The sequence below is a fragment of the Arvicanthis niloticus genome, chromosome 24 (genome assembly GCF_011762505.2).
Source record: "Arvicanthis niloticus isolate mArvNil1 chromosome 24, mArvNil1.pat.X, whole genome shotgun sequence".
NCBI classification, from domain to species: Eukaryota; Metazoa; Chordata; class Mammalia; order Rodentia; family Muridae; genus Arvicanthis; species Arvicanthis niloticus.
This window is the reverse complement of record NC_133432.1, coordinates 27,458,261-27,471,429: the sequence shown is the minus strand read 5'-3', so window position 1 is coordinate 27,471,429 and position 13,169 is coordinate 27,458,261. Positions and strand designations below refer to the sequence as shown.

Genomic DNA, 13,169 nt, shown 5'->3' with positions numbered 1-13,169 from the left:
CTTGATACAAGTAGCTGCTTCAAGTTCCTGCCTTGACCTCCCCACATTGGTAGATTAGAACATGGAATTGTGAGCGAGATAAGCCACTTTCTTCCCTAAGTTACATTTTGTCAAGTTATATTATCATAGCTGTGGAAATGAAATCAGGGCAGTGGTTTTCCATGTGCAGTGAGACAAACAGAGTCTCTCTAACAGGTTTCTCCATCATTCTAGATCCCAGAGGAGGGGACAGACACTGGGGTGACTAAGTCCCATGAATGACAAGCTTTTGTGCTTGTAAAACACTGAGCCTGGATGAGCTGTTTGGTACTGTAACATAACCTGACATTTCCTAATGATACATACCAACTCTCACAGCGAGGTGAGCACTATTCCAATTGAACTATCTCTCCAGCCTTTAATTTAAAGTTTTTATTTAAGGGACTGGAGGGATGGATCCGTGGTTAAGAGTGAGCACTGCTCTCACTGACGATCTAAATTCATTTCTCAGCACCCACATTGGATAGCTCACACCTGCCTCTAATAACTCTATCTCTGGGACCGCTAATGCCCTCTTTACTATTCTGGGGATCTGCCCTTACACGAAAGCAGACCCCCCCTTCACATATGCACATAATTAACAAATAAAAAGTAAACCATTAGTGGTTTTTATTACTTTTTATTAGATTGATCACTAAGGAGGCAGGGAGATTTATTTTTTAAAAGCCATGTGTGTTAGAAAGGGCACATGTGTACGCTGGCACTCTTGTGGAGCTCAGAGGTCAGCTTTCAGGATTCTCTCAGTCTCCCATCACATGGGCTCCAGAGACTGAACTCGGGCCATTAGTCTTGGTGGCAAGCACTCTTATTCACACTCTGTCTGGCTTTGGTCTTTTTTGTTTTGTGTTTATTTTGATGCGGTATCTCACTATATAGCCTAGGCTGGCCTAGGACTTGGGTTGTTGACCAGGCTTACCTCCTCATATTTCTAGAAATCATCTATAATCCCAGCACTTGGGAGGCTGGAATAGCCTGAGCTATGTAGAGAGATCCTGTCTCAAAAAACCAGAACTGAGCTGGAGAGATGGCTCAGCGGTTAAAAGCACCGACTGCTCTTCTGAAGGTCATGAGTTCAAATGCCAGCAACCACATGGTGGCTCACAACCATCTGCAGTGGGGTCTGATGCCCTCATATGGGTATCTGAAGACAGCTACAGTGTACTTTGGTCTGGAGCGAATGGGGCCCGGAGCGGGGGAGGGGGGGCTGGAGCAAGAGGAAGAAGGGAAAGGAAAAAACCAGAACAAAATCCAAGACAACAGCAAATTTTCTATGGCTGTGAGGATTGCTGCTCACTGGTTAGAGTAACTCCACTTGGGCCCACAAGCATGAGGGCTGGAGTCTGGATCCCCAGAGCGCACATAGATGCAGCCCATAATTCCAGTCTTAGAAGATTGGGGGTCCCTAGAGAAAGCCAGCTAGAAGACTAGTCATACCAGTGAGCCTGAGTTTGACTGAGCTGCCCTGCCTCAATGACAAAGGCAGAAGAGAAACTGAGTGTCATTCCTGACATGATTTGAGCCTTCATGTACATGCATGAATACCCCCATCCATATGCCTACACACATGTAAAGTGTGTATGCCACATACATGCACATGAAAATAGAAAAATGCACCACACACACTGTGGCGCACGCCTTTCATCTCAGCACTTGGGAGGCAGAGGCAGGCAGATTTCTGAGTTCGAGGCCAGCCTGGTCTACAGAGTGAGTTCCAGGACAGCCAGGGCTACACAGAGAAATCCTGTTTCAAAAAACGAAAACAAAAACAAAAACAAACAAACAAACAAAAAAGAAAATAGAAAGATGTATCTTTTTTTTATGTTACTGAGGATCAAACCCAGTGCCTGTGGGTGATAGGTTAGAAGGCGACCACTAAGTTGTGCCTTCAATCATAAACCAGATTTTTTCTAATTACCTTCAAACACACACAGAAAATACACTTTCTTTTTTTAATTAATAATTTTATTCGTTTACATTTTCAAATGATATCCCCCTTCCCAGTTACCCCTCCACAAACTCCCCATCCTATTCCTCCTCCCTCCTCCCCTTTGTCTGTGAGGGTGCTCCTCCACCCACTCACCAAACCACCAACCAAAGACAACACACTTTCTAATTACTTTCAAATTGTCAAAAGTAAACAAAAATGAGTGCATGGTACAGCGGTCAGGACAGATTTAAAAGGCTTGTCTCAAAAAAAGAAAGGTACAGTCAGGCAGTGGTGGCGCATGCCTTTAATCCCGGCTTTCAGGAGGCAGAAGCAGGTGAATTTATGAGTTCCAGGCCAGCCTGGTCTACAGAGTGAGTTCCAGGACAGTCAAGGCTACACAAGGAAACCCTGTCTTAAATAATAATCATAATCATAAAGATTTATTTATTTAAATTTTTTTCTATTTATGACTCCCCCCTGTGTGTGTGTGTGTGTGTGTGTGTGTGTGTGTGTCTATGGGGAGAATATATGTATGAATACAGTTATTTACAGAGGGCAGAAAGGGGAGCCAGATTCCCCGAAGCTGGGGTTACAGGCGACTCTGACTCACTTTAAGTGCGTACTGGGAACTGAACTCAGGTTGTCCTCTGACCTCCACACACATGTGCAAAAATTTCTGGATCGGTGGCGAGGTGGAACATCTCAGAGGAAGCTGTTGCTTACTTCATGGCTCTGTGGGGGGAAGAGAGAAGATGTTGGGGTTGCCTTTGTGGGCCTGCCTGGATACCTCAAAGACCTCCTGCTAAGACTCAATATGTGTATTAGTTACCAAATCCCCTGAGGAAGAGAGACAGACAGAAGCCTGGGACAATATCTCTGACAAGGGTCTGCCCCAGTGACCTACTTCTACCTAGGTTCTTCCATCCCCTCCCCCTCCCTTCTTCTCCTCCTCCCTCCTGTGCTCTGTCCTCCCCATTTCCTTTCCTCCCCCTCCCTTTCATTATGTACTCCAGACTTGCCCGGAACTCACAATCCTCCTGCCTCCACCTCCCAAGATGACATCTGTGTCACACACCTGGTATTCATGCCTCTTCTTTCTGATTTGAGCATGGTAGTCCACAGTGTGAGTATTCTATGATTTCCTGGTGGCACTCCCCCAACTCCCACCCCCGCCAAGCTTGAACCAAGGGGTGTGGAGCAGGCTATACAATCACTGCACACTTGGCCCTCAGTTGTCTTGCAGAGTGACATTAACCCAAGTTGGGTTGCTTCCTTTTTTTTTTTTTTTTTAAACTTAAGCTGTACTTAACCAGAGGGCAACAGCCAACAGCCATCTGTGGGAACGTTTGCCTGAACAGAGAAGAGAGCAGGTAGGAGATTGTGGGGTAGGGAATTATTTAACAAGTTTTTTAACTTAAGCTGTACTTAACCAGAGGGCAACAGCCAACAGCCATCTGTTTGCCTGAACAGAGAAGAGAGCAGGTAGGAGGTTGTGGGGTAGGGAATTATTTAACAAGGTGCACGTGTGTATCTGAGCGTATGTATGTACACTGCATCCATGCAGGAGTCCTTAGAGGTCAGAGGAGGGCTACGACCCATTGGAACCCAGGTTACAAACGGTTATGAGCCAACTCATACAGGTATTGTGAAGCAAACCAGGATCCTCTTCTCAATTGTCCAGCCGTCTCCCAGCCTCTCATTCAGAATCACGATAGATGGACTGAGGCAGTATAGCTCAGTGGTAACGCGCTTGCAAGCATTCCAGACGCCCCGTGACCCCCAGTGCCACCCAAATTAAAAGAAAAATCAAATCACCTTCTGTTTTCTTTTTTTAGACTGTGTTCTTGCACTTTCATATGTGCATACGGCATATAAGCTGAGTAATGTACTTGATTGTATTTCTTCTACTGTCCTCTCTTGTCTCTTCCTCCTCCCACCCAACCCTTCCTCCCCCAAAGTCCCCTCACTCTTGTATGTGTCCTTTTAAATTATTTTTCTGTGTGCAAGCGTGTATGCGTGTATATGTGTTCATAATACACTGCCCCCTCCCCATCCTCCCACTCCCCCATCCCCTCATCCCCAACCCCCACCCTCACTTCCTACCTTATTTTTCCAGACAAGGTCTCTCACTGATCTGGAGCTCCCACATCGGTGAGCGGAGCTGTCCAGCGAGTCTCTGGAATCTGCCTGTCTCTCTCCCCAGCCCCCTGTTACACGCCTCGCACTGTCTGGCCTATGGGCTCTGAGGGATTTGAACTCTCCCGCCATTGCCTTCAACACTAAACCAGCGTCTTTGTTCCGGTGGCTAGCTGTCTTTCCTTTCCTGGGACCCAGTCCAGCTTTTCTGATAGTGAAAAGACTTCGGGTTAAATTCTCCCCCAGTGGAGTCGCAGCCCCAGAGTCCCACAGGTGTGGAGAGAGGGCAGAGGGGACTTGCAGCAAAGCGGAAAGGCTGACACCAAGCGGAGGCTTTGTTCTGGTGTACGCTCTGCAGGAGGCAGGGGGAGGAAGGGATGGAGCCATGGGGGACAGGCACGCCAAGGGTGGGGCTCTCCCACCTGGCCCCTAGTAGGCCTGCCCTAGCTTCCTGTTCCCTCCCTTTCTACAGCACTGAGGTCCGGGTAGTGGGGAGAAGAGAGGGAGACTGCACAGCTCAAAGGCGAAATTGTTCCGTTTTCATGCCGGGCAGGGCAGAAAACCCAGTCCACTGTGTTGGGGCCAGGATCCGCGGCTCACGGTTCCCACACCTCCCTCCCACATGTGGCTCTGCTCCCAGCCTGCTGCCGCCCATGTTGCTGCTCAGTTTCCTCTGGCTCCTGAGAGCCTCCCCTGGGGAAGCAGGTGAGGGGGAAGCTGCAGGGAGAGAGGGGCTGGAGAGACCCTTGGGACTCCTGAGCAAGGATGGGGCTGGGGGGAGGGGGAGTTGGCTGTGAGGCCCGAAGAGCAGGAAGTGGGGATCTCTCCGGTCTCTGGTTGTAGAGGCTAGATCAGGAGGAGAGAAGCTGCAGGGTTCTGGTGCTCAAGCCTGCATCCTGAGAGAGGCAGCTGGGCTGAGAATACGCTGCTTGGATGCTGCTCTCCCCCTCCTGAGCCCCTTTCAGGGGGAATTCTTCCTCATTGTCCTGACATCCTTGACTTTTTTAAAATCATCACCATCACCACCTCCTCCTCTTCCTCATCCTCCTCTTCTTCTTCCTCCTCCTCATCACCACCACCACTACCACCACCTTCTCCTTCCTCACCTTCCTCCCTCCTTCCTCTCTCTTCCTGCTTCTGCTTCTCTCTCCTCCCTGACCTCTCCTCTTTCCTTCCTTCTCTCTCTTTCCTCTTCACTCCCTCCCTTTCTCTCCTCTCCACTCTGCCTTTTGCTCCTCATCTCTCCTTGGGAAACCTCAAAGCCTGCTTTGCTTCTCTCCTGGGCTCTCCCAGGCTGGAGAGGCACAGTGGTTATCAGGGCATAGTGCTTATCCAGTGTGTAGGAGAGGTTTTCAGGCTAGACCACCAGCACCCTCTCCAGTCTCAGCTGACAGGGACCCAGCTGGAGAATCCTCATGCTTCCTGTTCCCCAACAGCTGGGCTGAGAGGTGACATCCCAGCTCGTAGGAAGGGCGTGTCCTGTGTCCCTACACAGACACTAAAGCTGGGTTACAGGAGATGAGGAGGCTTCACCCTCACCCCCACCGTGGCTGTCTGATCCTTAGTGTCGTCATACGTAACACATGTGGTATGTGTAATGAGTGTTGTATATACCTGTAATCCTAGCACTCATGAGGCTGAAGCATGACTGCTGAGAGCACCTCAGCTGTGATTGACAGTTTTGCCAGGGAGAGGTACCTCTATGTATTTGGAGAGAGGAGGAGGAAGCTTATTGAGCCAGCATTGGGCTCAGCATAGGAAGATGCTTGCCGCCCAATCTGATCACCCCAGTTCCATCTCCCAGAGGAGAGACCAGATGCTCAGCGGTTGTCATCTGACTTCTCTCTGGCTTCCACATTTGCACTGTGGGTGCATGCACCCTTCCTTACATACGTAATAAAACAAAACAAAAAAGAATTTGTTTTGATACACCAAGTAATCCAGTAGCCAGGACAGAACCACTATATAAAATGTGTATCCCACACCATGCGGCATGGAGGCCAGAGAACGCCTGGTTACCTCAGGCAGCCTTAAGCGGCCTGATGTGGATGCTGGGACCCAAACTCACGATGTCAGGAAGAGCAGCAAGCAATCTTACACACTGCACTGTCTCCCCAGCTCTTCGGTGTGTGTTTCTGTGCTTACTGCTGATCTCAAAGCCTGAGAGGCACCAGACGCCATGTTTCTCTGCTTAGACATCTTTCTGGATGCTTCCTCCTCTTCCAGATCCCTTCACGTCTCCGTGGTCCTCTCTACCTATCCCTTAGTCTTAGCAGTCTGTGAACTCCAGTCTCTTGCTCTCCTCTGGAGTTCCCTCTCCAGCCCTTCCCTCTTGAACACTGATTTCTGTTTCTATGGTATGGGTCAATCCTCAGCCCAGTTCTGGGGGTCTCCTAATTTGGAGAGAAAGGGCAGGGGTTGGTTAAAAGGTGGGACTCAAAATCCAAGAGGTTTGGAAGACTCTGGACTAACAGTGGAGAGGAAGGGAAGCAGGATGTGGATAAGGAGGGGAGACGCGTGGGGAGGGTGGCTTGTTTGGTAGAGTATGCACCTAGCATGAGTGTGCTCGAACCCCATAAGGCCAGTATGATTCATCACGCCTGTGATCCAGGCAAGAGGATTCGTATCTCAAGTTCATCCTGGCTTAGGAGCTGGAGATTGCTCTGGGGTGCGTGAGACCTTGTGAAACAAAGCTGGAGAGATGGCCCAGTAGGTTGGGATGCTTGCTTTATGGAGCTGAGGACTGCAGTTCATAGACTCAGCACTCAAGTAGAAAGCTAGGAGGAGCTGTGTGTGCTTGTAACTGCAGCACTCAGCCAGTGACTGGATCCCACGGGTCTGCTGGCTAACAAGCCAGGGTAGCTAAGACAACAAGCTTCCAGTTAGTGAGGGACCCTGTCTCACGACATTAAGGTATAAGGCAGCAGAGGAAGACGTCTGGTGTGCTGCTCTGGTCTTTGCATATACATACACCTGCACATTCAACATGAGTGCAACACACACACACACACACACACACGTACACATAGCACACACACATACACACTGCATACATATAGCACACAATACACACTGCATACATGTCACATACACACCATACATATAACACACAGAAATCACATATGTATCACATATACAAAACTCACATAACACACAAATCACATACATATATATTATACACACATACAAACCACATATATATAAGATACATATAAACCACACATACATAACATACACACACACAAATCATATACACACAACACACACAGAAAACACAAACACATAACACATACACACAGACCACACACATAGCACACACAAACTACATGCACGTAACAGACACAAACATACTCACAACACATATATATGCAAAACACAAACACAAACTGTATTCACCTAACACACAGAGAGACTGCACACGTATGACACATACATACACACAGACTTTACACACATAACACCCCAACCACCAGAAAAAACAGATAGGCAGATGGGAAGAAAAGAAAGAAAGAGATGGAGAGAGAGAGAGAGAGAGAGAGAGAGAGAGAGAGAGACAGACAGACAGAGAGACAGAGAGAGAGAGACAGAGAGAGAGAGAGAGAGAGAGAGAGAGGAACTTTGACACTCAGCAGCCATTAAGGAACCAAGGGTTCCTTACCCCCATTGCCCCCTGAAGAGACTCAGAAGGTCAGCTGCGAGTTCCTCCCATAGGCGATGCACTTTGTGACGTCTTTGTGACGTGGGTGTGGAGGCTGACAGGTGGCCCCCACAGTGATACTGATGGAGTGATTAGGAATTCCCATGGATTCCTCTGTTCTGCCGACACAGGAGCTCCATCTGTGACCACAGCCACCTCTGGCTTGCACTTGCCTGGCACAGAAGCATCTGGCGCTGCTCTCAGCAGCACTCTGCATGCTGGGCACACACCTCAGTGGCTTCTCAGCCCCCACCAATCTCCCAATTCAGCTCTCGACAACGGGGAACACACGCCCAGGACTGCTGGAATGCCCAAGAACTTTAAGCCCACGTATGAGTCATCGCTCAGCTCTCCAATCAGTCCTGACACCATGACAGCCCCGATGTCCAAGTTTGTCATCAAGTTTGAGACCAGTCCTCCTACTGTCTTGGTCTACACGCCCACTACGGAGTGCATTCAGCCTTATAGCTTCACAGTCATCACCTCGAACCCCACCACTAACTGTGTAACCACGACCTATGTACCCTTCACCAGTTCTTACACCACCACTCCCACGACTGACAAGCCAACGACAACCATTACTTCTGTGACACCTATCATCTCTGTCGGGAAAGTGACCTCATCCGTGACCTCTGCTTCCACTGTTACCGACATGGGTGGCACACCCACAATAATGTCCCCACCTTCTTCTTCTGTCTCAACCATATATACAACCCAAGGTACTCTGACCTCTTCTACCACAGGGATCACAGAAGTGACCACCAAGACCCCAACAGGTGTCCATACAACACTGCCCCTCACTCCAGGGGCTACCTATCTGTCTGCTACTGCTCCTTCTCAAACTCTTACAAAAACCTCCTTAACAACAGTAACTGATAACATTGCCCCACCCAGCACCAGTTTCTTGATCACCACAGGTTTTATTACTAAACCATTTCCTACAGCAAGCAATTCACGCAAAACAGAAACTTCCTCCACCCGTTACCTGGCCTCCACTGATAAATCAACACCGATTGTTTCTGCTGCTAAGGAAACAGCCAGTCATTCAGGTGAGCCATCTGTGGGGATGACAATAATGAGCTCTGGGAAAACCACACATGAGCCCATAAGCGACACTCCCAGAGAAGCTATCAGCACAGCCTCTTCTCACACAATCACACCAACAACGTCATCTGCCAACACAGTGATGGCGTATGCATCCAACATGGCTACCTTAATGACCACCGGCCATGTAACAACACCACCAAATAAGTTTTTGTCTTCTGCTTCTTCTGATGTTGACTCAACCTTCAGAACACCCACACCTGGCACCATCTCAATTTCCAGTCCCTCAGGTCTCGTGGGGACATCCCAAACCACAAACATACCATTTTCCCATGGCCCAGGCATCCCTACCACAAGATCAGCAGCGACCAGCCACCTGCCTACAGACACACCAGGTTTCATGGCTTCAGTGACAAGTCTCATGTCAGCCCCCTATGTGACACTCATATCTGAAACCTCGTCACCTAGTAAAGACATCCAAACCCTTATGACGACGAGTCTCACCACGTCATCTGTGGGTGACACTGTTCCGTGGGGCACCGTGACAGACTTCACCTCAGCCCACGAAGCTCCCAGTGTGCCGGCAACACACACCAATTTCATCTCATCTTACTCCACAACAAGGACCACTGATACAGTCCTTAACAAATCTCATCCCTCTGCTTCCAGTGGGCTGCCTACACTTTTAAGTACTGGAATGGACAGTGTCTCCTCAGCTCCAGCCATCACCTATACAGTCCACTCCACAGCTGAGTCCACCCCAACACCCACAGCCTCCACATCCTCAGAGCCTCCTCCTCCTACCTCAGCAGTGACTGGAACAGATCAACCCCCTTTTCCCAGCCTAGGTGTCACATCCATTGGGAAAACCACACTGAATCCCACCACAGACCTTCCTGCAGAATCTCCCCTGACAGAAATCACCACGATTCCTCTGACCTCTTCTTCAGTTGCCGTCACATACATGTGGCTTTCTGAGCAGCCCAGCATGTCCACTCCTGTGAGCCCCAGTGTGATGATGTCATCCACAAGTAGCATTCTCTCCCCTACGCCAGCCCCAGACACACAATCTGTCACCACCAGCATGGTGTACGCCCTCCCTCTATCTACCTCAAGGACAATCCCCCCAGTCACCCATACCACATCTATAGCAGTGTCTCAGGTCAACGTCCCTAGCTCTCCCGGCAACACCGTTGGACCCAACACCTCAGATATCACCTCTCCTACAACCACCACACACACACTGACTCCTGACACCTCTGTCACACCCACCTGGACCTCTTGGCTCACCTCAGAAACATCTAGAACGGCTACCACACACCCGGTCACCACAGCCACCCTGATAGCTTCTCATAGCACTCCTGGCCTCACAACCTCAGACAGTCACTCCACTCACAGGGCATCCACAGCCGATTCCACCTCACACCCCAATACCCCTAGTACTATAGAGACACTCGCCTCTATATCCTCACCTTCTCCTAGTGCAGGCACCTCCACAGTTGCGGCTACAGATATCCCTTCCTCATCTACAGGAAGCAGTGGTTCATCTATTGTGACACCCACATCACCCCTCACACATCCCAGTATGTCCACAACCCACACTGGTGTCACCCCATCTTCCCTTTTTGTCAATAGCACAGCAATAACAACACCAGTGAGTACAGCCCACACCACCCCAAGTACAGCAGCTGCTTTTACCAACACTGGAAACACCCAACCACATTCTCTTCCTGTCAGTGTGTCTGTCCGCACACTCTCCACTTCAATGGCTGATGTCAGTTTTGGGAACACACAGACAGAAAGTACAGCTCTGAGCAACCCCCCTACACTGCACACAATGACAGAATCTACCCCAACACCTACAAGCACCACGCCTACAGAGCCTCTTTTAACTGCTGTCACCCGGATCCCTGTGACAGACCTCCCTCCAGAGTCTCTCCTGACGAAAATCACAGCCATGTCCCAGACAACGTCTCCAGTCACACCCTCAGATCCACTGGTGAGCACCAAGGTGGTGACTTCACCCACCACCACTGCTTTGTCCTCTGTGTCTGTCTCAAGCATGAAGCCAGTCACCACAGACGTCACACACACTGGCCCATTATCCACCTTGGAGACGGCATTCCCAACTTCCAGTGCCTTGTCTACTGGTACATCTCAGGCCACCGACTTCAGCTCTTTAACTGATGCCGTGTTGACATCGGAGATCTCCTCTCCTTCCTCCTTCACAGACACGCTGGCTCCTGACACTTCTCTCATGTCCACCTGGCCTTCACTACCCACCTCAGAAGCAGTCAGGACATCTACCACACATCTGGTCACCGTGGCCACCCAGACCCCATTTCTCACTTCCAGCTCCACAACCTCTAACATGTACTCCACGGAGAGGATCTCCACAAGTCTTACCACTTCCAGTGTGACGGACACAGTGACTTTATCTACCATGGACCTCTCCACCATTCCAGTGACAGCTCGTGCCACCTCCTCTGCAAGCAACACTGTCCCGCTGGTCACAACAGACATCCCCACAACCCACGAAAGTTCTCTCACGTCAACAGCCCACACCACACTCATCCCTTCTCTTTCAAGCCCCCAGAACTTGGAAACAACGCATACCACACCCAGTAGGACAGCTACACCCTCAGGCACTGGAAACCACTCAAGTCCGTTTGCCACAAGCCTTCCGGTCACATCTGCATCTTCCTTGTCCCTCTCTGCCGGCCGGACCGGAACCAGCCAGACAGGTAGTGTACCCTCAGCTCCAACCTTCTCCCATTCTCTCGACACAACAGTTGACTCTACCCCAACACCCGTGACCACCAACACATTCACGGCAGCCACATCTGGGGAACCACACTCTACTTCCATATCAGGGGCTAGAACCTTCTTCACCACCATTATGACATCCACTAGAAAAGCCACAATGACGTCTACCACAGACATTTCCACCCGGTCTCCCTCGGCCTCCAACAGCTCTTCCTTTACCTCATTAGATGCATTGACTTCTGGGTTACTCACGGCCTCCACCTCACCGACCCCTCACGTGTTGCTTTCACACACAAGTAGGGTCCCATCCTCAACACTGGTCCCAAACTCACAGCCAGTCACTAGAGACAGCACACACACTCTCCCATTATCAACTCTGGTGACAACACTCACAACTATCAGCGAGACGTCTCAAACCACACCTCTAGCCTCTGTCCCCAGCTCTCCAACTAGGTCAGTTACAGAGCCCGCACTCCGTTTCACATTGTCTACCCACGCTGCTGACACCACTGGCAGCTCCACGACTGCCCAGCCCTCTCAGCTCACTTCTTCGACAGAGAAGACTGCCACCACACCCACGGCTACCCTGAACCCTTCCCTCAGACCTTCCACCTTTACAGAGAGCTACCTGACTGACAGCACATCCACAGTCTCCTCCTCACCGAGCACACACCTCTATACCACTGCAGCCACATGGCTCACCCCGACATCCATCATTGAGGAGCCACTGGTCACCACCACAGGAGGGACTTACACCCTCCCGGTCTCCAGCACTCCACCAACCCACAGTGATCTCAGCCCTTCTTCCTCCATCCTCCTGAGCACAGAAGCAGGACTTGTCACCACACAACACACCATGCACAACACTATGACAGATAATACCTCAAGTACAGAGAACCCCAGTAGTTCACATGCTACGAGGACTCCAGCTACATCTGTATTCTCCTCAGCCATCTCAGCCATCAGTACTGGGATCACACAGATGGGCAGTGGGCCATCATCTCCAGTCACCAACCATACACTCCTCACCACAGTTGAGCTCACCCCAACACTCAGGACCACTACCACACACACATCCCCTACAGAATCATCTCCTACTACAGGTCAGCAAGCCTTCCCTAGCGCTGCTGCAACGTCTACCAGAAAAACGACACTAAAGTCCACCAGAGACCGTCCTACAGAATCTCTAAAGACAGAAAGAACTGTGACTCCCAGGTACACATCTATGGTCACCCTCAATGACACTCTGGCTTCTGGGACACCCATCACATCATCTGTAGTGACCAGCAGTGTGTTGACTTCTACAACAAATGGGGTTCTGACCTCTGTGTCTGGCTCAAGCACAAAACCAGTCACAGCTGGTACCACACACAGCACCCCATTATCTCCCTTGGAGACCACGCTCCCAGTCACACATGCCACATCTATAGCTACATCCCTGGTGACTTTCCCCAACTCTGTCACTAGCTCTGTTACCCATCCCCCATCCCCCAGCACCTCTCCTACCTCCACCTTAGCCACAAGCACCCCAGACACCTCTGCCACACCCACCTGGCCCTC

General features: G+C 50.3%; 1 protein-coding gene across 1 annotated transcript; it reads right to left on the bottom strand.

Moving 5' to 3' along the window:
• Nucleotides 1–2,247: 2,247 nt before the first annotated feature.
• On the bottom strand, nt 2,248–13,079 carry LOC143437941 (uncharacterized). Its single transcript, XM_076923269.1, has 2 exons — nt 4,070–13,079; nt 2,248–2,698 (listed from the first exon to the last, which is right to left on the bottom strand). The coding sequence occupies exon 1, from the start codon at nt 11,784–11,786 to the stop codon at nt 11,001–11,003; it is 786 nt and encodes a 261-aa protein (XP_076779384.1). The 5' UTR covers nt 11,787–13,079; the 3' UTR covers nt 2,248–2,698; nt 4,070–11,000.
• Nucleotides 13,080–13,169: the final 90 nt, after the last annotated feature.

Bases quoted from the DNA above. Each gene is read 5' to 3' on its own strand.
- LOC143437941 (XM_076923269.1), bottom strand. From the start codon at position 11,786: ATGTCTGTGGTAGACGTCATTGTGGCTTTTCTAGTGGATGTCATAATG.